General features: G+C 41.9%; 3 protein-coding genes across 4 annotated transcripts; 1 reads left to right on the top strand and 2 right to left on the bottom strand.

Annotated features, from left to right (window-relative positions):
- Positions 1–503: 503 nt before the first annotated feature.
- On the bottom strand, positions 504–4721 carry olfch1 (olfactory receptor C family, h1). Its single transcript, XM_071533660.1, has 6 exons — positions 4498–4721; positions 4082–4370; positions 2834–3649; positions 2394–2621; positions 1595–1718; positions 504–1399 (listed from the first exon to the last, which is right to left on the bottom strand). Exons 1-6 carry the CDS (start codon positions 4719–4721, stop codon positions 504–506), a joined length of 2577 nt encoding a protein of 858 aa, XP_071389761.1.
- Positions 4722–6630: 1909 nt separating this feature from the next.
- Positions 6631–9709, bottom strand: LOC139656161 (extracellular calcium-sensing receptor-like). 2 transcript variants are annotated; one of them, XM_071533665.1, is made up of 6 exons: positions 9553–9709; positions 9179–9467; positions 8312–9067; positions 7998–8225; positions 7705–7828; positions 6631–7544 (listed from the first exon to the last, which is right to left on the bottom strand). In XM_071533665.1, exons 2-6 carry the CDS (start codon positions 9431–9433, stop codon positions 6631–6633), a joined length of 2277 nt encoding a protein of 758 aa, XP_071389766.1. In that variant the 5' UTR covers positions 9434–9467; positions 9553–9709. The 2 variants fall into 2 exon arrangements, with proteins under 2 accessions (XP_071389766.1, XP_071389767.1); XM_071533666.1 differs by having other exon boundaries at positions 9179–9465; positions 9548–9688.
- Positions 9710–20646: 10937 nt separating this feature from the next.
- Positions 20647–24669, top strand: LOC139656160 (extracellular calcium-sensing receptor-like). Its single transcript, XM_071533664.1, has 10 exons — positions 20647–20720; positions 20969–21272; positions 21460–21546; positions 21860–21967; positions 22122–22288; positions 22496–22973; positions 23083–23313; positions 23433–23556; positions 23677–24149; positions 24229–24669. Exons 1-10 carry the CDS (start codon positions 20662–20664, stop codon positions 24667–24669), a joined length of 2472 nt encoding a protein of 823 aa, XP_071389765.1. The 5' UTR covers positions 20647–20661.

The following is a 24669-nucleotide window of genomic DNA, read 5'->3' as shown; positions in this document are numbered from 1 at the left end:
GATTGTCACAATGCCTTAGGGGCTTAGATGAAGCCTGACTGAATATCATATTTCTCTTCACCAATGATAACGCTTGTGGCATGACTGACAGAACCATTGACCTATTAGATGGCCATCAGATATGTATATCATTATTTGTCTCTTGCATAACCAATAGCTCACTATAATCAATCCACAACCCCTGGCATGTCTTTTGGGATGCCGAGCTTGTTGATGTATAATGGATTTATATTTCATCACACATTATATCCAGCCATGTTTGTTCAGTACGGCTGGAAATATTTCAGTTCAGTTTCAGAGGGGCTAATACAGTGATATGTGTGATAGTGTTTTGTCGGTATATTATGGAGGATAAGGTCATATTTAGTTGACAATCACAGCAGCTATTGATTGTTTTAATAGATGAATATTTAAATATATAAAATATATATAAAATATATAATATAAAAGAATGATACAGACATTATTCTAGTGTTTTGCTTTTGCTTTTATAGTGATTTTGCTTAATTTTTCCCCATCATGTGTTTCTTTGTATTCCTCTCCGGTTTCAATAGTATGATATAACATTTTGGAGCAAATATACAAAAAAGCAATCCAAAGCTAGAGGCCAGAATAGCAAATATCTCCACAGCTACAGTGAACTTCCCAGGAGAGCTGACATAAGCAGGGATAAAGGTGATCCAGACTGCGCAGAATATCAGCATGCTGAAGGTGATGAATTTAGCTTCATTGAAATTATCAGGCAGCTTCCGAGCAAAAAAAGCAAGAATAAAACATAACATAGCCAGGAGTCCTATATACCCCAACACAGCCCAGAACCCTATAGGTGAACCCACATCACACTCTAGAATTATCTTTTCAGTAGCATGGGCTGTATTTTTGTGTGAAAATGGTGGGGCAAGAGTTAACCACAGCACACACACTATCACCTGCAGCGAGGTGCAGCCCAGGACACTCATTCTCTGGAGCGGGGCAGAACACTGAGGAACTGAGTTTTTTGGCCCTCTAGCCTTAAAGGCGATCACCACTGCTATGGTCTTAGCCAAGATACAAGACATGCAGAGCGCAAAGGTGATGCCGAAAGCTGTGTGACGCAGCATACAGGACCAGTCAGAGGGCTGGCCTATGAAGGTCAGAGAACACAGGAAACACAGAGTCAAGGAGAAGAGCAGCAGGAAGCTCAGATCAGAGTTACTGGCTTTGACGAGAGGCGAGTCACGAAATCGAAAAAAGACAAAAGTCACAACTAATGTTAAGCTTGCTCCAAACAGTGAGAAAGTAGTGAAGACAGCCCCCATGATTTCTTCAAAAGACAGGAACTCAACCACCTTTGGTACACACTGGCTGTGATCTTCATTTGACCAATACTCCAGTGAGCACTGAGAACATTCTGCAGAATCTGAAAGGAAAACATTCAACTCTGAATCATGATCACGCCGTAAGGATGGGATGATACCCATGATGATATAAGTTATGGTAGAGCTGATAACTAAGTACCACACAATTGTTTTTATAGGTGTCATAGTGAAATGCAGTAATATTGTAGCTATATTTTGTCATGAATGTATTTGAAGAATGTCTTGTGTCTTCTCACCACTGGAGTTGCTGATCTCTCCAGCAGCACAGGCGATGCAGGAGAAACAGCAGACGGGTTTACCTTTAATAACAGCCTGGCGGAAACCTGGGAGGCAGTTCTCACTGCACACAGACTGCGGCCTCTGTAACAACACCACACTTAATCAATCACAGTTTACTGCTCCCCTAATCCAAACACTTAATTACATATGGTAAGACTGGATCCTACTACTGTTTGCTGCTGCAAAGGCCCTATTTCTGACAGGGATCAGGGAATTACATATTGCTTTATGTTGGAAGTGAACACTGATATGTAAACTCTATATTGGTCACAGTGACTTCTTACAGATTAAATACTGATGTGTACCAATTTTTAGGTAACTGCAATTTCAGTGAAATCCATTTGGAAATCACTTGCTGCCTATGGCTGATGGTTAAAATGTTTGTTCTAACTAGTTTAGATTCTGTTCTGTTACCTCTTTTATAATGCCTAAAAACAATGCATTTGCAAAAACAATTCATTTGCATTTCATGAATGAACACTGCAATGTGACTGCTCAGCCAATGGTTCAAGGTATTGCTATGTAATGTGTGTAAGGGACTGCTACTGGTGAAAGGTGCTGGTATGGTTTGAATGGTTGATTGGATGAATTTCATGAATATTCGTTTTCACCTGAATGTTATACAGGAGGTTATGCCATATCACATCTGTGTTCTCCTCTACATAAAACTAAACACACACTATTCAACCTCCACACTAGCCCAAATAAGTGAGAACTTCCCACACAATAATTTTAATATGGTTGATATTATTATACCTTTAGGGATTCAGCACCCCATGTCATGTTTATTCCGTTCATGGTAAACTGCTTTCCTTTCGGTAGTGACGCATCATAGCTCCCTACAGTCACAAACACAGTCTCTCCTGCTTGGTTTCTCTGCCAGTTCACCAGCTCATAGATGGCCGCAGGGTCTCCATTCTCATCAAAGTACACTCTTTCTCCTGACTGAAGAGTGAAATTCACACCTTGGAGGTTTTTCAAAACCTACCAATAATGAAAAATAGTCAGTTGACTTACAGGACACGGACAGCTACTGCTACAGGTTAAATGGCACACTATTCACAATGTGTATATATCTATATATCTATATCTATATCTATATCTATATCTATATATCTATATCTATATCTATACATATATATATATATATATATTAAACAGAGAATGACATTTCTCAAATAAAAGTGACCTCTCACCTGCTCTGGCTCTAAATTGTCTCTCAAGATACATGACTGATTTTTCAGCTTTTCTCCATTATCTCTGCATTTTAACATGTTATGCATGGCATGAGCCACAGCGTACACAGCCTTATACACATTATTAGATATTCTCAGCTCTGACACATCTGTGAAAGGATTATCGATGTCTTCTAGTCTCTCAGAACCAGAGCACTGCCTGTCCTGGCTCTGACCATGCAGCCTGGATTGGAAAGTACAGCCAAAAGCAGCTTCCCAGAACTCTCTGAGAAGGTTGCTCTGAGAGTTTTGACTTGGGTTAACCTGTAGTAGGAACTCTCTTAGGCCTGGGATCTTTGACTTTCTGATGGTGAAGCCCAGAGACCCTGTTAGGATGCCAGAGTGCCTCTTGGTGGCCAGGTGGCCCGCTGTGATCCAGGACTCGCTGCCCACCCACTGCAACCCAGTCAGGTTCTGCTTCAGAGCTTCCTCAAGCAGGATGTCCATCTCTGCCTGGGCCAGGAAGGCCACCAAAACCCTGGCGCTGCCGTTACGGATCACTCTGACCATCCTAGCTGCCTGCTCCCTGTCAGTCCTAGAGATGGCCTCTGAATACTCAATGCAGACGCCCTCCTGGCCTGCAGCTTTGATAAATGTTGCCATGCCATTGTTTCCATAGTCATTATCACTTCTAACTGCCCCCACCCAGGTCCAGCCAAAGTGCTTCACCAGCTTTGCCAGTGCTCTGCTCTGGTAGTAGTCACTGGGGATGGTTCTGAAGAAGGAGGAGTACTCCCTTCTGTTACTCAGACAAGCACATGTGGCAAAGTGGCTGATCTAAATAAAAAAAGATCAGGAGGAAAAGAGAACATGGAACATTGTTAAAGTGATGTTGAACTATGGTAGTACCTTAGGTTGTGTAGCTTCCTGGACATGATATAACCCCAAAATCGGTGATTCTCTGTTATCTAAACAAAGTGATACACTTAAGAAAATTTTCATCAGAATCACTATTTTTTTATGTTGTCAGAATCTGCTTTGTTAGCGTTTGTTTATGTGCTAGAAGTGCGATTTTTAGACCTGTTTCGCCATATAATGGCAGTGAATGGAGAGAGAAAAAAAATTCTCCAATCATCTCTACCGGAGCAACAGATGACAGAGAATCACTGATTTTGGGATTATATCATGTCCAGGAAGCTACACAACCCAAGGTACTGCCAAAGTTCAACATCACTTTAAGTCAGACTAAAATGATTTACAAACATTTACCACTGGTATTTGGAAAATCCCTGAAGTTCGTAGCATCACGATTGTTGAGGAGGACTCAGAGGCTCCAATGATGGCATGGACAGATGATTGGCTGGAGCAGTTTTTTCCCAAAGTCCTTTCCTCTCCGTTCATTAGAGCCATGACTGCACGCATTGAAGACAGGGTTGAACCACAGCTGTCAAATACCTTGTAGCCAATTGTGATATTAGGGAGCAGAGAGCTGCTATTGTTGATCTCCTCAATGGCAAAGATCATTGTCTGGACAAAACGAAACTCTCTGAAATTAATCCTGAAAAGCATAACAATTTTTTCAAAAATAGTTTTTACATGAGATTTTCTTTTGTTTTCTTTTCTTTTCTGAAAGGATTGATTTCTTTTCAGATACCACCAGGGAGAAAAGAGAAAACATACAGTACCTGGAGCATGTGAGAGGTTTTGGAGTATCTGTGAAGGAGAGCGTGGGCTTAGTGATTTGGCTATGGATGGAGAAGGCTCCTCCAATGGTTATGTCTCCTTCCTTCGACAACAGAGGGAAGTCTGGGCTCCCCAGCATCCGACAGAGAGCAGCCTCTTCCTCTGCCCCAAAGGCTCCCATCATGCCAAGCACCAACAGTAACATCACGTACACACACTCACACATCTGGTACAAACAGGCACACACATTCACACACCAACACACACTCTGTGATCAGCTCTTGTGTAACTGACCAAAACTTGTGTCCCCTATAATGGCAGAGCTTTATACACTACTGGAAATGGTGACGAGGTCCTTTTGTCAAATCAGAGAGTGATGAGGTCACACTGTGACTGCTGCTGTTCAGTTTAAACTGCACCATCTAATAGACTTGCGGAAATATTTATTAAATGTCGTATTAGAGCTATTTCTCTAACAGATCATGCCGCAACAGCCTGCATTTAAATGCAAAACAAGGATTTCAAAAGATTTATAGAGAATTTTTTTTTTTTGGTGAAAACATAGGTTCTACTGAAACTATAGTTACAGTGTGGGACTCATCTAAAGCCTTTGTAAGGGGAAGAACGATCAGTTAGTCTGTTAAAAAAAGCTGGAATATCACATACATATATTAGAAAATGAGCTGGCTAAAAATGATCTCCATTCATTATTAAGACAAATATGTGAATTAAAATTTCAGGAAGGTGAATAATTCCAAGGTAGAATACACATAATTTAGAATGAGGAGTGATTTATATAAAGGGGGTGATATGGTAGGAAATGTACTATTGCAAGACAACTTAAAAAGCATGAGGCCTCCGGGTTTATAACAGCTTTCAGGGAAAAAGAACAGGAATTACTGAAAATAAAGGTATCAATCAGGTTTTTTATTATTTCTAGATGTGCATTTGGGGATATGTAAGGGTATCATGTATTGTGTTTATGTATTTTATGTAATACTGAAAAAAATAAATAAATAGATACCTTGGCCTCTGTTATCACACCACTAATGCATCACTCAAGTAAAAAGACAGAAACATGTACGAATGTTTCATTCAAAAATGTGACATCCACCTTTTGATAAAAGTGACAACCAAAATAGCACAAAATTAAAACAAGTTATACTTTTTGAAGGGCAGCAAGTAACTTAAGCCAATGGCTGACAAAATGCTAACACATTTATATACTAGTTCCTCTACATATACTGTATTTTATCTTGAATGATAAACTTCAGGTGCTATTTTTTCCCCCAAAATGGATATACAGTGATTTTGGAATTAAACCTTTCAAATCATTTTGTCACTTATGCTCAGTATTGCTGTGTTGATCCTAAATAGAAAACCTGACTTTTTTTTTTCAAGTTTTCAGAATTATTGAACTATTTTCCAGGACCAATACGTATTTCTTACAGGTTGTGTGGTGTTTGACATAGTTTGAAGCAACTAAATAAGTCCCCATGGGAAAGTTCAGTGTCAAGTTCAGGTTCTTTGTGTGTATATCTCCCTCCCTTTCTCATCCCAGTCTAATAACAAAGCCTTTTGACCCATATGCTTTTGTATACCATGTACACTGTTATGCGTGTTATGTGTGACAGACTGTACTTGCTTGAGCAACACCTGGAAACACTTTCATTAGAACATGGAAATACATTTGAAAGTGATAATTAAAATATATATATTTTTTTAAAAATATAAAAGGTATTTGGTTTTGTATGTGACTCTCATTGAAAACATGATAGTTCACCTAGCCTGCAGTGAACAATACATCCCTGATTTTATCACCTGACAAAAAAAAAACATTTTCAGACAATTTTTAATTTTGTTTTAGCATTTTTATAAATCATTGGAAGTGCCAAATGGGTGGGGTTTATTACATTCTGAAGTTATCTGAAACACAATTCAAATAGTGACAACAAAATTGTCATTCAAACCATGCTGAATTGACTTTCAAAATATTTTTATGTTATTGTCATAACTTTGATACTATGTTCCAATAAAACAATATACTTAGGTAAAGCAACTTGAATTCAGCCAAGCCACAAACAGTTAAATAAATTAGTGAATGATATACTTTTATTTATTTTTCATATACATATCTAGAGAGACCTGGATTGTGTTTTTCCCATCAGATGTTTCCTCGTGTTCAGTTCGGGTTTCAGTACAATAATGAAGCATTTTGGTGCAAATATACAGAAAAGTAACCCATAGCTGGAGGCCAGAATAGCAAATATCTCCACGGCAACAGTGAACTTCCCAGGAGAGCTGACATACGCTGGGATAAAGGTGATCCAGACGGCACAGAATATCAGCATGCTGAAGGTGATGAATTTCGCTTCATTGAAATTATCAGGTAACTTTCGAGCTAGGAAAGCAAGAATAAAACATAACATAGCCAGGAGTCCTATATACCCCAGTACAGCCCAGAACCCTATAGGTGATCCTAAGGCACACTCTAAAATAATCTTTTCCTTATAGTGTTCCATATTCTTGAAGGGAAAAGGGGGGTTGATGGTTAGCCAAAGTATGCAAATCAGGACCTGTATGAGAGTGAAAGCCAGAACACTGAGTCTTTGCTGTGCAGGCCCAAACCATTTCATGACATTACTGTCTGGAAGTGTAGCTTTGAAGGCCATTAACACCACTATAGTTTTCCCCAGAACACAGGAGATGCAGAGGACAAAGGTGATCCCAAATGCTGTGTGTCGCAGCATACAGGACCACTCAGAGGGCGGGCCAATGAAAGTTAAGGAACATAGGAAACACAGAGTCAAGGAGAAGAGCAGCAGGAAGCTCAGCTCAGAGTTGTTGGCCCGGACTAAAGGGGTGTCCTTATTCACCAAGAATAGGGTGGCCACAAGTGATGTTAGCAGTACCCCGAACAAAGAGAAAAACACCAGGACTTGGCCCATAACCTCAGCGAAGGAGAGGAACTCAACATTTTTCAATATACATGTATCTCTGTTTTGACTGGACCAGTATTCTTCAGGACACTTTGTGCAGCCATTAGAATCTGTAATGGAAATTCTGTCACTAGTATTACAATATAATCAGTTAGATACTTAAAACGTAGATCAGAGATCTTACCACAGCAAGCTTCAACACAATATACAGGGTGAGGCAAGCAAATGTTGTGTGCATATGAGCAAATTTCAGGTGTGTGATACATATACCTGTGGTGTTGCTGATTTCTCCCTCTGCACATGGGATACAGTCATAGCAGCAGACCGGCTTTCCTTTCTGGAGGACCTTACGGGTTCCTGGAGGACAGCTCTCACTGCACACTGACACAGGCAACTTTGAGAGAAACAGAGATACACAGTGATACTCTGAATCCTTCTTTTTACATAATCATCCAATATTAAATCTAAATTATGTCAAACTAGCCTGACAATCTAGCTTTACAAGACACACATAAATTGATGTCTTTAACAATTTGTGTCGACCATTTAATTATAGACTCTGCCTCTGTTTTTCCCCCAGGCCACATTATGGCTTCGGTCCTGAGGACAAACTTCCGTCCAGGAGGTAGGGAGGCATCATAGTAGCCCACAGGTTTAAACTGGACCGAGCCATCGGATCCACGCTGCCAGTTCACCACCTCGTACCGGGCCACAGCTGCTCCGGTACTGTCAAACCACACCTGGTCACCATTCTTAATGGTAAAGTTCACCTGCTTTAGAGACTCCACTACCTAAAAGAGGGGAGGAAATATTTGAATATACAGTATGTCCTTACTTAACTAAGAAGTAAAATTGTTTAGTAGTCAGTTTCTTTTACCTGCCAGGGAGAAACTCTCACAGTCTTGTCACACCCCTGACTGTTTGAGCACTTCAGTATGCTTTGCAGAGAATGGGCCACAGCATAGATGGCTTTGTAGATATTGCTGGAGTATCTCAGCTCTGCCACATCATCATTATAATCTTTTAGCTCAATCAGATCCAAGTTTTCTTTGCAAGGTGTCTTTACTGTCACATTGTCTCTGTTTGTCTCTGTGCACTGAAATGCTGTCTCCCAGAACTCTTTGATTACAAAATCAGCAAAGCCACTGATATTGGCCTTTTGTACAGCAAAGCCCAGCGAACCACCTAGCACATTAAAGCTGGTGGGGGTCACAAGGCTGTCGGCAGTGATCCAGGCCTCCACACCTATGAACTGCAGCCCTGTGATGTTGTGGAGACTCAGCTGCTCCAGAAGGTTGTTCATCTCCACATGGGCCAGGAAACCTACGATGACCCGGGCCGTGCTCTTGCGAATCACTTCTACCACTTTCATCAGTTTTTCTGGTTCTGTCCTGTGGAATTTCTCTGTGTACTCCACACACACGCCTTCCTCCTTGGCTGCGGCGAGGAAGATGGCCATGCCGTTGTTGCCGTAATCGCTGTCGCTGTTGATTGCCCCCACCCAACTCCAGCCGAAGTGCTTGACCAGCTGGGCTAGAGCTCGGCTCTGGTAGAGGTCACTGGCGATGGTGCGGAAGAAAGAGGGATACTCCTTCCTGCTGCTCAGACACTCACAAGTAGCTGAATGACTGATCTGAGAAAACAGAGAGAGAGAGAGATTGAGAGAGAGAGAAGGGGGGGTAACTCGTGTGCGACACATCAATGTACACATGCACTACACATCTTAAGTTGATATCCCTCTCACCACTGGTATGTTGAACGGTCCGGTTGTGCGTGACAGCACTATGGTTGAAGAGGATTCAGACTCCCCGATAATGGCATGAACAGCCGATTGGCCAGAGCAGGTCTTCCCTACAGTCCACTCTTCTCCGTTCATCAGAGCCATCGCCGCACGCATAGAGGATAACGTTGAGCCACAGTTGTCATAAATACGGTATCCGATAGAAACATTGGGAAGAAGAAACTCACTGCTGTTGATCTCCTCGATAGCGAAGATCATGGTCTGGGCAAATCGAAACTCTCTGAGGTTCACTCTGTGACAAGAAAAGAGAACACTGTGAATATCACTGACTTTGACTAGAGAAAGCTTTTTATACAGTACACAAAAATATACTGTACCTGGAACACGTGAGACGTGTTGGGGTGTCTGTGAAGGAGACCGGCACTTGTGTGATTTTGCTATGGATGGAAAAGGCTCCCCAATGGTGACATCTCCTTCCTTGGACAACAGGGGGAACTCTGGACTCCCCCGTATCTGACAGACAGGAGCTTCTGCCTCTGCTCCAAAAGCTGTCACCAGCCCCACAACAACCAGCCCCAGCACCACTAGTGACATTCTCCACTCCCACACACTAACGGGACAGCACCACACTGGCCAGGGTCAAAATGGTCTCCAATGTCACATTTTATAACATTAAATCTGACTGCAGGGCTCACTGGCCTCTTACTAGCCAATCAGAGACAAGTGAGATTGGACGGTGTTGACGGGGCTCCACCAATCTGCATGGGATGTGCCATGACTGCTACAGGCTTGACAACAGATTGGCATGATGACAGGATGGCATGCCTTGGCCTATGGTGTCTGAGTCTGAAGTTTCTTAGAATCAACTGGGCAAGGTCTTCACTGTCATTGTTTATGTAAAGTCAGTCTTATCTAAAACAGTATAGAGGATCCATTGTGTGGTTTGCTCAATGTATATTTACTTTATTTACATACCCTCACACATTCCTCAGCTGTTGGACACTGAGTGGTGGAGCAGTTGGGACTGAAATCTTTGCTCAACAAGGAAGGAAAAAGGTCATCATCAACAAATCTGTATGTCTCTTCTGGGACACCATATGTTATCACCATATATTGTTTCTACTGTTCACCACAACATATTTTAACTAGAGGGGCACTCGGAGAGCGCAGACCTCCGCCAAGGTTCGCACTATTATTGCTTGTTCGTGAGTTGGATCTGGATCTGCTCCAAAATTTAATGGGTTCTTCCTTGGCCCATGCTACACCCTTCCACGAAGTTTCATGAAAATCGGGCGAGTAGTTTTTCCGTAATACTGCTAACAGACAAACAAACACAAATAAAATATACATGTCCTCACCACCAGACAACAAGGTTCAAAACTCTCAAATCCTTTGGGAGAGTGAAGGACACATAGGCATTAGGACAGTGCAGAGCTGCTTATTCTCTTCCTGGCCCCCAACTTCTGCTTAATTAACCCTATTAGGTTACGGCTACATACAGTTGCTTGCTGTTAATAATAATTGTTTCTCACCTACAATGGTTTTCCCCAACAGCCTATAGCTGGAGGACCAGCCTAAGTTTTTAGGATCAAGTACAAACCGAAACAAAATCAGAAACCGCGAGTGAAATGTGACAAATCTCTCTGTAACTCTCACTATAATTTCAAAAACATTCTATTGAACATATTATTACTTGTTGAAACGGGCAAAGTATAGTGCAGTTAATTTTTTTTATTATTTTTGCTAGATTTAAGGCTATATAATATAAAAGGACTTATATATACTTAAATTTATGCAAGTTTAAATGCAAAATGCACTATGTGCCTCCCTATCTCTCCAACAGGGACCAGTGTATAGATGAGAGGTGGTGCTCTATTGAAATTTCAGGCAGGGTCGAAGTACAGAGAATGTGCTCGCATATCATACTAGAGTATTATTTAACATCTATCATCTATAAAATATTATACAATGCATTTTCAGTATATACACATTATTGATATTTTATGAAACAACCAGTATCAACAATCATGACCAGAAAAACTGTATGTGTAATAATGTTTTTTCTTTAACTTCTCTTCTATCTTTCCAAAGATCAATTGTACTGACCATTAAACTATTACTGTGTGCATCACAGAATGTGTAAATGTGCACAGTATATTTACACAACGCTCATTCTCACCCATAAATTAGCATTCAATGATTTTGGCATATTTACATATAATCTGACATTATTTTACTATACATGTCACTTCATTTTTGAGGGAATTATGCACCTGGATGAGGGGATTAAAGTTACACTTTTGACAGTCGCTCCAAATAAACAATTAATTCACCTCGCCTGATTTAGCAAGGTGTTGGACCGTGTGATATTTAATTTGCTGTTATTGTTATTTTTCAGCCATAGGGCTGTTTAATAGCCTGCTGATATGCCTCTTAGGCCTGGTTTAATTAAAAATAACTAGTTGTTTGTGTGTTTGTGGAGACGCCTGTCAGATTATGACGCACTTTAGGGCTCTCCTGAGGGAGTTGGATTTCGTATAGGAGCACATCTGGTGAACAGAAGCTGCCTCAGGCCTAAACCCCGACTCCCCTCACACCTCAAGCTCTTATACACAGCCACTCTAACTAGCTAACAAATTCCCTCTACCCCAGCCTGCCTCCACACCTTTCCCCTTGGCTTCCACTGGAAACTTTCCTGCTCCTGTTGCATCATGCTCTCTCTAACACCTTTACTGGGCAATTTGAAGCCTTTTCCTAAGAGTGCAGCCTGTGTTTGTGGTCTTGACCCCACAACTTCTGACACTTCTATTTGACCATCATGTCGCCTTTTGAACTCAATAAAGAAACTGCACAGGAAAAAAAGAAACAAAAAAGTGCACCTTCTCTGTTGTACAGTATGTCTTTATATGTATATGTATATAACGGCATCAGATGTCTGAAGCAGAATACATAGTACGAAATGTTATTAAGATGCGCTGAAGGGCCTTGCTGTATAAGACGTCCTTGAAAGAAAGGTAAAATTAGATCAATTTTGAAAATATATAGGCCATATATTTAAGGTTTTTAACTATAACTCAACAATGAAGTATGAATAATATTTGTTCTGAAATGTTGAACAAAGACAATTTAAGTGAGCAAAATGGGTGAATACTTTTACAAACTGCAACATAAAAGTCTTTGTGATATGATATGATTATTACTATGATTATGATTATGGAATCATTATCATAATGGTAATGGTAATGATGATGATGATGATGATGATGATGATGATGATGATGATTGCCCAAAACCTTCTGTCAATCTTTTTTTTACTTATTTACCAACCAAGACACAAGATGTTGTTTTCTTAGTGCATGATAAAGACACACACACACACACACACACACACACACACACACACACACTCCAGTCTTTGCTCAGTTTAGAATATGAAGCACACCCATGCCATGGACTTTATTGCCATCTCCTGGCGATATTGTGCAATGACCAAACCCATAAATACATTTCCCTTAGAAATTCAACTGATAGATTATAATAGAACCCCAGTGGAGGGTATACTGTAAAATTTGTTCACAAACAGAAATAAAACCAGTGACAACATTTAATACAAGAATCATTTGTAAATACATTGCTTGGTGCAGTTTGTACCATACTACAGACCAACCTCACATTGGTTTTAAGTTGTAAAGCATGATGTGACATACTGTCAAACCTTAAATTTCCACTGGACCAGACATCGACCTCCAAGTCCAAGAGAAGCACCTGTCTCAGGCAGGAAGAGGGGTCCCAGGGTGGGCAGTTATCCCAGACTGGGATTAGGCTTAAAACCAAGGCCCAAAGAAGCCCATACAGGATTATTGACTCTACTAAATAATTGCTAAAGGGATACCCTGATATTTCATATTTATTCTGTTATTTTTATTTGCAAGGTTTTGTCACATTATACGAAATGACTCCTACGTATTTGACAACATGCCGACAACCTGAATACATGAATACATTTTGTGCATCATGTGCATTTGCTGCAAATTCTTATAGGCCCATTACATTCTGTTTTTTTCTGTTTTTACTGTATTGTTCTTTGCTGTATCATATTACTGTGTCCTGCTGTAAAAACACAATTTCTCCATGGGGATCATTAAAATGATCTTATGTTATCCTATCCTACCTCATTTTATCTTATCTTATCTTTATCTTAGTGTTCTGACTGAAACCAACCAACTATGAGTGGTACCCCCTGGCTTCAGTGAAGAATGCTTCCAATGCTAGCAAGTCATTTTGTTTGGATAACCACACACAAACACACAAACATGATTCCCATTTTGTGACAAGCACATGGTTAAAAAAACTCAACTGATTAAAATAGAAATTTTCAAACAACCCATGAGATACACATGCTTCTTATTAGGTGAAATGATAATTACAGAAACATCATTAAATGGTCCTTTTCATCTAGCTGAAGAACCATCGGTGGTTCTGTATAGCACTTGGTGGATCCATTAAGAATGTGATGCTGTCTAAACATCTGTCTTACAATGCGCACTTGAGTCTCCACCATGGTGTCTATATTCATTAATTCATTTTCTCTACCTGCTTAATCCTTTAGGCCTACAAGTTTGTCGGGGGCTGGAGCCTATCCCAGCATACATTGGGCAGAAGGCAGGGAAACACAAATACTCACATTCATACCTATGGGCGATTTAGAGCACGTCTTTGGAATGTAGAGAATGACCTTCTGTAGTGAGGCAACAGTGCTAACTACTGAGCCTTGATGTCTATACATAGACCGAAAACCCAAACATTAAAAACCCTGCACAGTTTTTAAATGGTTCTTTTAATGAAGCTAATTGCAGACGCTGCAAGAAGCTACTTGCAAATAGCTATCCTACTATAAAATGAGGAAAACTCTGTCTGTCTGTCTGTCTGCATCCATTTTGCTCCTCAATGGGTTGGCCAATCAATCTGAAACTGCACATGGGCATTGAGCATTGGCATAGGCAGGGACTGATGAAGCTGATTTTTCCATTTTCCCAAATTTACGCTGTTTATGCGTATTTTTGGCAAGTCTGCACGTAGTTGTGGCGCACGCATCCCCGGGTATGGACTAGTAGGTGATTATAGTTTGGTGGTTTTCACCCATGCCATGAGGCCTAAGAGTCTGCAGGTTTTCATTACAAACAAACATTACAGCAGCTGATCTGGCACATGGTTGAGAGCCACTGTTGTAGACATTGCAATTATTCTAATATTTGTTATATATTATTGTAAGGTTTGATTATGGTTATATAAAAAAGGGTTACTAAATGACAAAAGGGTTCTTCTATGGTACAAGCCAAAATAAATCCCCTCTAGTACTATATAGAACTGTTGTTTTGGCAGGAGAGTAGTCAAACCTCATGTTGCACTGAGTCTACATGCAAGATTTGACTGAACTGAGTGTGGAACAGTTATTTGGAAGTTGAGAATGTGAGATTTGTCAGGTTTAACCTAAAGATTACATTTTATCACAATAAGACACAAGAAATTCTGTCAGATAGGTAGTAAGGATCCAAATTATGTGTTTTGCCACATTTGGTCAGTGTAGTTCTTGTAACTGCAGAGTGCTTATTCCCATTACATTAATTTGATTTAATTGTTATTGTTTTTCTGTAGTATCGTGTGGTGAATAATGACCTTGCTGTAGTGGCGCCAATTAATGTTAGCATGTTTTCAAAGTGCAAGATCCCCTGCCATTAAACTAAATTAATTTAATTTAACAAAATTAATTAATTTCCCACACAACACCTGGTGAGCCTGTATTTCACAGCCCCAGGCCCAGATGTCATCAGTGTGTCGAAAACACTTACCTGCCTTTGCTTGCCCAGCCGGCCCCTTGTGCCTCCCCCGGCCACCTGGGTAAAAGGTAAATTGGCAGGTTTAGGATGACGCCATCTTCCTGCCGGTACCTAAACAATAACAACAAGTTTAACCGCTTCACAAGTGTTACGCTTCGATGCCTGTTGTTATTCATGACTGATTAAAACAACACTTCAGGCGCACAGGTAATTTTCCAGGCGTTCAACTTCACAAACAAGCCCCCCTCCCCCCCAAACACACACACACCCTCCTCCCATTCCTCACAGGGACACTTCGCTTTAATTGTGTTTCTGTAGCCACTGAATAATAGAAAAATCTGTTTCATTTCCTCAAAATTAATTAATTGTAATATCTATTTAAAATGGATTTACCGTTATTAAGAAATGTTTCTAAAATGGAAATGAGATGTGCAAAATATAAGAAAGTTTTAAATATCAAGGATTTGAAAAAGACAAAAAGACAAATGAGGCCTAGGCTATCTGAGCAGGATTTAGATTCTATTCTATTCTACTAACCAATATCTATTTTAGAATAAGCATCTCCAAGTGATGGTTGATTAGGCCAGTGGTTCTCAACCTGGGGGTCAGACCCCCCAGGGGATCATGAGATAATTTTTTTTTAAAGATGATTTATGGGATAGGGAAAAAAAACAAATTTCTACTACACAAATTTATTATCATCTATTGTTTCTATCAGATTTTTGTAATTTTTGCTTATTTCTTGTGAAATACAGAATACTTGATAATGGAATAAATAAAACAACCTGAAAAGGGAAAATATTTTTTGGGGTTGAACTCTGCACCACTCTGCATATGCAGCCTGTGACAGGGGTTGCAAGTAGGCATTGCCTTGTTTTAAGCCTGGGTCACAAGCCAAAAAGGGTTGAGAAACATTGGGTTAGGCTGCCTGTCAAAATACGTACAAAAGCCCACTTTTACAAGAATTTGGTTTTATGGACAGGTATTAAATGTTTTCATGAAATCTGTCGAGATTGCCATAAGACTTGCTTTTTCAAGAACCTTGGCTGTTTGAATTAAACCCTGTAAGTCATAAAATAAGTCATATCTCACTGTAATGAAAATTTAACTTCTGTGGGCTTCTCAGTTTTCATCCCTTTCCCTAAAGGTTCACAGCTTTTGCCCGTCTTTTGAAATAACTTGCATTTCCCCTTTGTTGCCTTTAAATCATCTTTGATCCTCTTGTCTAGACAGACATTGAGACAAACACCATGCAACATTAACTTAGGTAAGTGACAACATAAAACGACAAAGCATTACAGTATACTTTGAACATTTACAGCACATGGAGGAAAACGCAGACATCAAAAGGGCACTAATGAATTATTGACTGAATATTGAGTGATATTAATAATGTTAAGCCTAACAACTATTAAAGGAGGGTATTGAAACAGGAAGATACGGAAGAAAAGGGGCTAGGCGAGGCCCTGTGAGGCTGGGACATGACCATGACAAGCCACACATAACCCAGTGATGCAGGGAAGCTCAGTAAGGGGCAAAGGACCCACACTAATACATTTCCCAATGGGCAAAGTAACTCTACAGAATTCTTCAACTAGATCTGACCCAAACCTATACTCATTACTTTAAGCTCTCTCTCTCTCTCTCTCTCTCTCTCTCTCTCTCTCTCTCTCTCTCTCTCTCTCTCTGTGTATTTCGCTTGAATATTTACTCATGCTACCAATTTCTGTGCCTGTCTGTCTAGCATATTTATCTGTCTGCCCCTATATATCTGTTTCGTTTACTGGTTTGTAGAATTACACCTCTGTCTGTCTGTCTGTAGATGACACTATCTCACATGCACTGCATATTGCTTTAGTACAGCTTGAAAAGAAAAATACCTATGTCAGAATGTTGTTTATTGATTATAGCTCTGTTTTTAATACAATTGTACTATCCAAACTGGTGTTGAAACTCAGAGGTCTTGGTCTGGGCAACTCTATCTGTAATTGGCAATTTGATTTCCTGTGTTGCCAAATATGACAACAACAGCATCATAAAATTCGCAGATGACACTTATTAGACTAATAAGCGACAGTGATGAGAGGGCCTATAGGAGGGAAGTGGAAGATCTAACCATATGGTGCCATGATAACAACCTCTCTCTAAATGTCAATAAGACAAAAGAAATCATTGTTGACTTGACAGAAAGATCAGAGAAAATCACATTCCTCTTTCCATCAATGGGTCATTTGTTGAAATTGTTGATAGTTTTAGATTTCTTGGTATACACATCGCAGACACCATCACATGGTCTCTTAACACCAATTGCATCCTCAAGAAAGCACAGCAGAGACTGTACTTTCTGAGGTGTCTCAAGAGTTTTGGCATGAGTACCAAAGCTCTTGTGAACTTTTATCATTGTACCATAGAGAGTGTTCTGACAGGCTGTATCACAGTGTGGTTTGGCAACCTGACTGCTCAGGTCTGCAGACTGCTACAAAGGACTGTAAAGACAGCAGCAAAAATCACTGGCACAGAACTACCACAACTTCATAACATCTACACCACTCGCTGCAAAAGGAAAGCCCAAAACATTATTAAGGACACCAGCCACCCCGCTCATGTTCTGTTCTCGCTCCTTCCATCTAAAAAACATTACCGGAGCATCAAATCACACACCACCCGTCTCAGTAACAGTTTCTTTCCACAGGCAGTCAGGTTGCTGAACAGCTGACGCACCCATATGCACTGTTGTTGTATAAAATGTAATGTTATTGTGTACTGTATATTGTGTATATAATGTATACATTCGAGTGCACTGTGTACATAGTCTATGTAGGTCTGTAGTGTCTTTCTCTTTTTTGTTGGTTTTGTGATGGTGTGCCCTTTGTGTTAAGGCAGAGAGAGCCAGAGCACAAGTATTTCATTGTATTTTAATACACATGACAAGAAAGTTGAAAGTTGAAAGTTGAAAGTCACCTTTCTCTCTGTTCGCCTGTCTGCCTGCCTGCCTGCCTGTCTGCCTGTCTGTCTGTCTGCCTGTCTGCCTGCCTGCCTGCCTGCCTGCCTGTCTGCCTGCCTGTCTGCTTGCCTGTCTGCCTGCCTGTCTGTCTGTCTGTCTGCCTGTCTGCCTGCCTGTCTGTCTGTCTGCCTGCCTGCCTGCCTGCCTGCCTGCCTGTCTGTCTGTCTGTCTGTCTGTCTGCCTGCCTGCCTGCTTGCCTGTCTGTCTGTCTGTCTGTCTGCCTGCCTGCCTGCCTGCCTGCCTGCCTGTCTGTCTGCCTGCCTGCCTGCCTGCCTGTCTGTCTGTCTGCCTGCCTGCCTGCCTGCCTGTCTGTCTGTCTGCCTGCCTGCCTGCCTGCCTGCCTGCCTGTCTGTCTGTCTGTCTGCCTGCCTGCCTGCCTGTCGGTCTGTCTGTCTGTCTGCCTGCCTGCCTGCCTGTCTGTCTGTCTGCCTGCCTGTCTGCTTGCCTGTCTGCCTGTCTGTCTGTCTGTCTGTCTGCCTGCCTGCCTGCCTGTCCGCCTGCCTGCCTGTCTGTCTGTTTGTCTGTCTGTCTGCCTGCCTGCCTGCCTGTCTGTCTGTCTCTCTGCCTGCCTGCTTGCCTGTCTGTCTGTCTGTCTGTCTGTCTGTCTGTCTGCCTGCCTGCCTGCCTGTCTGTCTGTCTGTCTGTCTATCTGCCTGCCTGCCTGCCTGCCTGCCTGCCTGCCTGTCTGCCTGCCTGCCTGCCTGTCTGTCTGCCTGTCTGTCTGTCTGTCTCCCTCTCTGTCTGTCTGTCTTCCTCTCTGCCTGTCTTTGTTTTACTGTCCTTTCTATAGCTTAATAGAATACTCTGGAATATCCAATACCCATGGGCTTCAATTACCTGGGATGGCATAGGCCTATTCCCCCTGAGGACAACTGCAATACAATTGCAATCTCATTATTGTTCACTTCTAATCAGCTTGTTTTCAGTAACAGTAAAGCTGCTACAGCCCCTCCTCCCAAGAGCAGAGGATCCTTGGAGTCTAAGACCTTGCTGAAGGCTCACTTACAGGGAAGGAAAACTGCAATATCATAAGACTCGGCTTTCCTGACTTAGTGTGCCTCTGTCCTTCCTCCCCAGTGTATCACACAGGGACATTAAGTCAATAAGGGAAACTATGGCCTAAGGCAGCACAACATACACCATGTAAAAATGTGCTTCTTTGTTGTATAGCCTGCAGGGTTTGTCCTGATAATGATATGCACAACAACCTAATGACCCATTCATTTCACTATATTAACGCTGTTTAACCCCACTGTGGGCTATTTTACAGTAAGAAGAGGAAAACATAAAAAGAGCAACAGTATGCAATACAGTAAAACAATAGGTACAATGTTGTGAGAGAAACTGATGGATTCTAGTTCACTACCGTGATTTTGAGAGGAACTGCAACATGTATGTTATGTTTCACTGAAATATGATGTTCTCACATACGTACATGTAACACATACTGTAGCACAGGGTAAAACAAATGCACCTTAGCTTGAGAACCAATCCACCTCCTTCTGTTCATAACAGTATACAATATTGCTTTTTACACTTTTGACATAACCTCCATTGACATTCTTTCTTTATTTGTTTTTTTCTCTATCTAGCTCACTTTTTGAGTTTATAAAAGTTTCTATGTGTGAGTGTGTGTTTGAAAGTGTGTAACTTAGATTAGCAGCTCCCGGTGATGTGGCTGAGTGGGAGTCCACTGCCTCTTCACATCACTGAAGGATGAGTAAGGCTTAGTCAGGCATGAGTTTCGACATAAAAAACAGCTCCTGTCTCTCTCCATTATGGTCAAATGCTCATTCCACTGTCTTGTTATTGCCATTACCTAGTGTGAAACTGAGTGCTCTCTTTCCATCGATCCTAGAGGCCCAAGGGAAACGGATCCTATTTGTCAAAGGGTGATAGGTGGCAAGGAGTACATATACATGACAGCATCTCTCATTTGACCCTAAAGAGAGCTGGATGGCTTGTCAGTGCAATGTGAAGAAAGGTTCAGGACTCTGAAAAAAGAATGACTTTGGCTGGTAAATTATCGGAATGGGGGAATAGGTTTGAAGAACTTGGATAAAATGGAGTGCCAAATTGATCTAGGTTGTATATTGCAGCTTTGAGAGGTGAAGAAGTGTTAAGCTTTTTCTCACTGGAGTTAAATTGCCTGAGGTGACTTTTTAATACCGGAAAACCTAAACTTCCCATTGGCTGTGGATATTGTACGTGTCTGGATGGGGTCATGAAGTATTCTTCTCGATGCACTTTTGACTTTTTAGTGTTTTGTTTGGCGTATTGACAGATTACAAGATGCTTGTTCGGCTCATTTTTCACAATGTGTATGGATTATCAAAACATCTACCACTTGAAGTGGTGTAGGTACACAGTCAATATCAAGTGTATATAGTTTGACATAGTGGTACATAGAGGTGATTTAGTTTCAAGAGAGGATGTATCAGTTTAGCGTGAGATCAATAGAACCCAAACCTTCATGGCGAGGGAGAGAGCTCCTGCTTTTGAGTCTCCTTTGGTGGGGGATTTCCCCCCTCGTTTCCCACCAGACAGAGACCCAGCAATGTAAGCTCATCCCAGGCTCTGTGTCCCTGCCCGTGCTACAGAAAAATGGGGACATCACCTTGGGGGGGCTCTTCTCACTTCACGACATGGTGGTGGAGCCCAATCTGTCCTTCACTTCCACACCTCCACCCACACGGTGCACCAGGTAAACTGATCAGTCTTTTTTGCTCTAAAACTCAAGCAGCTCTAAACTTGTGTTTATGTTATTGTAGCCAGATGGAACTTAGTTCTCAGGATAATTTGGCACAAAAACTGACACAAAACTAAGATTCTTGCTTCCATAGATTTTCACACTATTTTGTGTGAAAGACATTTTTCACACCGATTCTATTACAAGTGCTTCAAACTGTATTCCCTGGCCACTTTCTCCTGACATCTTCTCTCCTCTTCCAGATTTAACTTTAGGACATTCCGCTGGATGCAGACTATGATCTTTGCCATTGAGGAGATCAACAGAGACGGGAAACTCCTTCCCAACATCACGCTGGGCTATAAGATCTATGATTCATGCAGTACCCCCTACCAGGCTCTGAAAGCTGCCATGGAGCTCATGGGAACTGAGGAGGGTTCAGAGGATGAGGAGGAGAAGAAAGGCAAAGGCAGCTGTCGTGGGGCTGTACCAGTGGTGATAGGGGATGGAGGCTCCACTCAGTCCCTAGTAGTGGCTCGTTTGCTGGGTGTCTTCCATGTGCCGCAGGTGAGACAGTCATAGCCACTAAACAAATGTGTATGTCAGTCTTTATCCATCTGCTGTTTTCATATAAGTCTATAAGTCTGATCCTTTAAATAAGAATGTTTTTTAAAATGATTTTTATGTCACTATGTTCTAATCGTTCATTGTTAAAAGAGACTTTATAGTAACTTGTGCCCTTTCTTTCTCTCAGGTTAGTTATTTCTCTAGCTGTGCCTGTCTCAGTAACAAGAAAGAGTTCCCTGCCTTCTTACGGACCATGCCCAGTGACTTTTTCCAGGTCAGAGCAGCAGAGACTCAATCAGATTTCCTACAGTAGAATGCAATGTTAAGCACATAGAAATTTCCATTTCTGATTAACCCATATCCAGTTCTAATGAATTCTCTCAATTCAATTACATTCAATTCAATGTGCTTTATTGGCGTGAAAGTTCACAGACAATATTGCCAAAGCATCATCTCTCTCTCTCTCTCTCTCTCTCTCTCTCTCTCTCTCTCTCTCTCTCTCTCTCTCTCGTGAATTCTCTCTCTCTCTCTCTCTCTCTCTCTCTCTCTCTCTCTCTCTCTCTCTCTCTCTCTCTCTCTCTCCCTAGGTGGATGCACTAGTGCAACTTGTCAAGCATTTTAGCTGGACCTGGGTGGGTGTGATTGCAGGAGATGATGCCTATGGCCATGGTGGGGCAAACATCTTTGCTGATGAGGTGGGTTCCAACACAAAACAAAGAACTTCCTTTCAACCTCGATATTTTGAAGAGCTTATTTGGATTTTTCAAATTGGATTTGATCGATATTGTACTATGATAATGTGAACATGCAGTGAAGAAATCTCATGAATCTTCCCTGGTGTTCCCTTAGGTTAGAAAGTTTGGTGCTTGCATTGCCCTCCATGAGATCATCCCCAAGAACCATGCAAAGACAGCTATGGCTGCTATGGTTTCCAGGATCCGCTCCTCTGGGGCTCGGGTGGTTCTGGTGTTTGCTGTGGAACAAGATACTGCAGCATTGTTTGATGAAGTACTCAGGCATGAAGCTTTTCCTTATAAGCTTCCACAACACTAGAACACTATTTATCATAAGAGAACACCTTTCAGTTCTTATAGTCAACACCTCATCAGTCAACACTTGGTTTTGTTCACTTCTATCAATACTGGTTTACTTATTATAATATTTCAATGGAAGTTTTGTTCTCATTGACATTGCAAAAAAACTCATGTATCTGTTGTTTTTAGGCAAGGGCTGAGAGGGATACAGTGGCTGGCCAGTGAGGCTTGGAGCACAGCCTCTGTCCTCTCCACCCCGACCAAGTACCACCACATCCTCCAGGGTTCTATGGGATTTGCCATACGGCGAGTACACATTCCCGGGCTGCAAGACTTTCTGCTCCGCCTGCATCCCTCTAACCCAGATGCCCTTGAGGATCCCTTCCTGATCCCCTTCTGGGAGGAGATGTTTGAGTGCAGCCTGGTTGCGGGGGCTGAGGGTCAGGAACATGGCGGTGGGGGTAAACCTCCATGTTCTGGGTCAGAGGAGCTGGGGAGTGTGAGGAACATCTACTCAGATGTGTCGCAGCTAAGGATTTCCTACAATGTCTACAAGGCTGTGTACGCCATTGCCCATGCACTACAGGCCATGAGAAGCTGTGAAAAAGGGAAAGAGCCATTTCCTCTGAAGGCCTGTCCAGATGCAGACAGCATACAGCCATTGCAGGTACTGTATCACATTCTTTAATAATTCAACTATTTTTGTGATGCTAAAACATTATTTGCAGATTTCAGATTGTGATAATCTGATGCTCTTATTCCCTCTCTTTCCACAGCTGCTTCATTACCTAAAACAGGTGGAATACTTGAACTCATTTGGTGATGAAACCAAGTTTGATGAGAATGGGGACCCGGTGGCTATGTATGACCTGGTTAATTGGCAGCTGAGATCAAATGGAGAGATAGAGTTTGTCACTATTGGCAAATTTGATGAGACCACAACAATTGGCAGTCAAAAACTCCAGATCCAGGAAGGGAACATTGTATGGAATGGCAACCAGACCACAGTAGGGATCTCAATAGAATAAAAAAAATATTTTGTGCAGAATATCATGTGCATTTTGAACATCAATCATGTGCATGTATGAGTTCATTGAGTGTAGTGTGCATCTCTCCTGTCTCTCAGGTCCCCTTGTCAGTATGCAGCCGTATTTGTCCCCCAGGCACCCGGAAGGCAATCAGACCTAACTTCCCTATCTGCTGCCATGATTGTGTGGTTTGTACAGCTGGGGAGATTAGCAATCAGACTGGTGAGGAAAGACTGTGTGCCCAACTTGTGTTTTGGAAGCTGACCTGCAGATACATTCAGTGTATTCAATATTGCAAAAGCCACACTATCTCAACTGAAACCTACCTGTCCTTTTTATTAGATGCCATAGAGTGTGTGCGCTGCCTGCCAGAGTTCTGGTCCAATGCTGAGAGGACGGCCTGCATCCCCAAACAGGTGGAGTTCCTCTCCTTCAGTGACACCATGGGCATCACCCTGATGGCTGTTGCCCTCCTTGGATCTTTCTGCACCTGTATGGTAGTCTTCATATTCTCCTGTCACAGATCCACCCCCATTGTCAGGGCCAACAACTCTGCGCTGAGCTTCCTGCTGCTCTTCTCCTTGACTCTATGTTTCCTGTGTTCTCTGACCTTCATCGGCCGGCCCTCTGAGTGGTCCTGCATGCTGCGACACGCAGCATTTGGGATCACCTTTGTCCTCTGCATCTCTTGTGTTTTGGGGAAAACTATAGTGGTGTTAATGGCCTTCAAGGCTACACTACCAGGCAGTAATGTCATGAAATGGTTTGGGCCCACACAGCAAAAAGCAATCATTACCCTTTGCACACTGGTCCAGGTAAGGATTTCTGACTTTTTATGTAAGTTTAAAGTTAGGTAAGAAAACATTAATTCAAGTCATATTTCTCCTTGCACAGGTAATAATCTGTATAGTGTGGCTGGCTGTGGCTCCTCCCACTCCACGCCAACTGATGCCACGTGAGAGTGCTGTTGTCATTCTCTTGTGTGACGAAGGTTCCCCCCTAGCTTTCTCACTGGTCCTGGGCTACACTGGCCTGCTGGCCTGCATCTGCCTCCTCTTGGCCTTCCTGGCTAGGAAGCTCCCTGACAACTTTAATGAGGCCAAACTCATCACCTTCAGCATGCTGATCTTCTGTGCGGTTTGGGCGGCCTTTGTCCCTGCCTACATCAGCTCTCCAGGAAAGTACTCTACAGTCACAGAGGTGTTTGCTATCCTGGCCTCCAGTTATGGGCTGTTGGCCTGTATCTTTGCCCCCAAGTGTTACATTATCCTGCTAAGGCCAGAGAAGAACACTAGGAAACACATCATGTCCAAGGCTGCCACTGACAAGTTCTAG

Source organism: Centroberyx affinis, unplaced genomic scaffold (genome assembly GCF_046629955.1).
Source record: "Centroberyx affinis isolate AG114_WGS23_722 - 3 ecotype Tasmania unplaced genomic scaffold, CSIRO-AGI_Caff_v1 ptg002390l_1, whole genome shotgun sequence".
NCBI lineage: Eukaryota > Metazoa > Chordata > Actinopteri > Beryciformes > Berycidae > Centroberyx > Centroberyx affinis.
The sequence above is the reverse complement of the archived record's forward strand: the minus strand, read 5'-3'. Positions and strand labels throughout refer to the sequence as shown.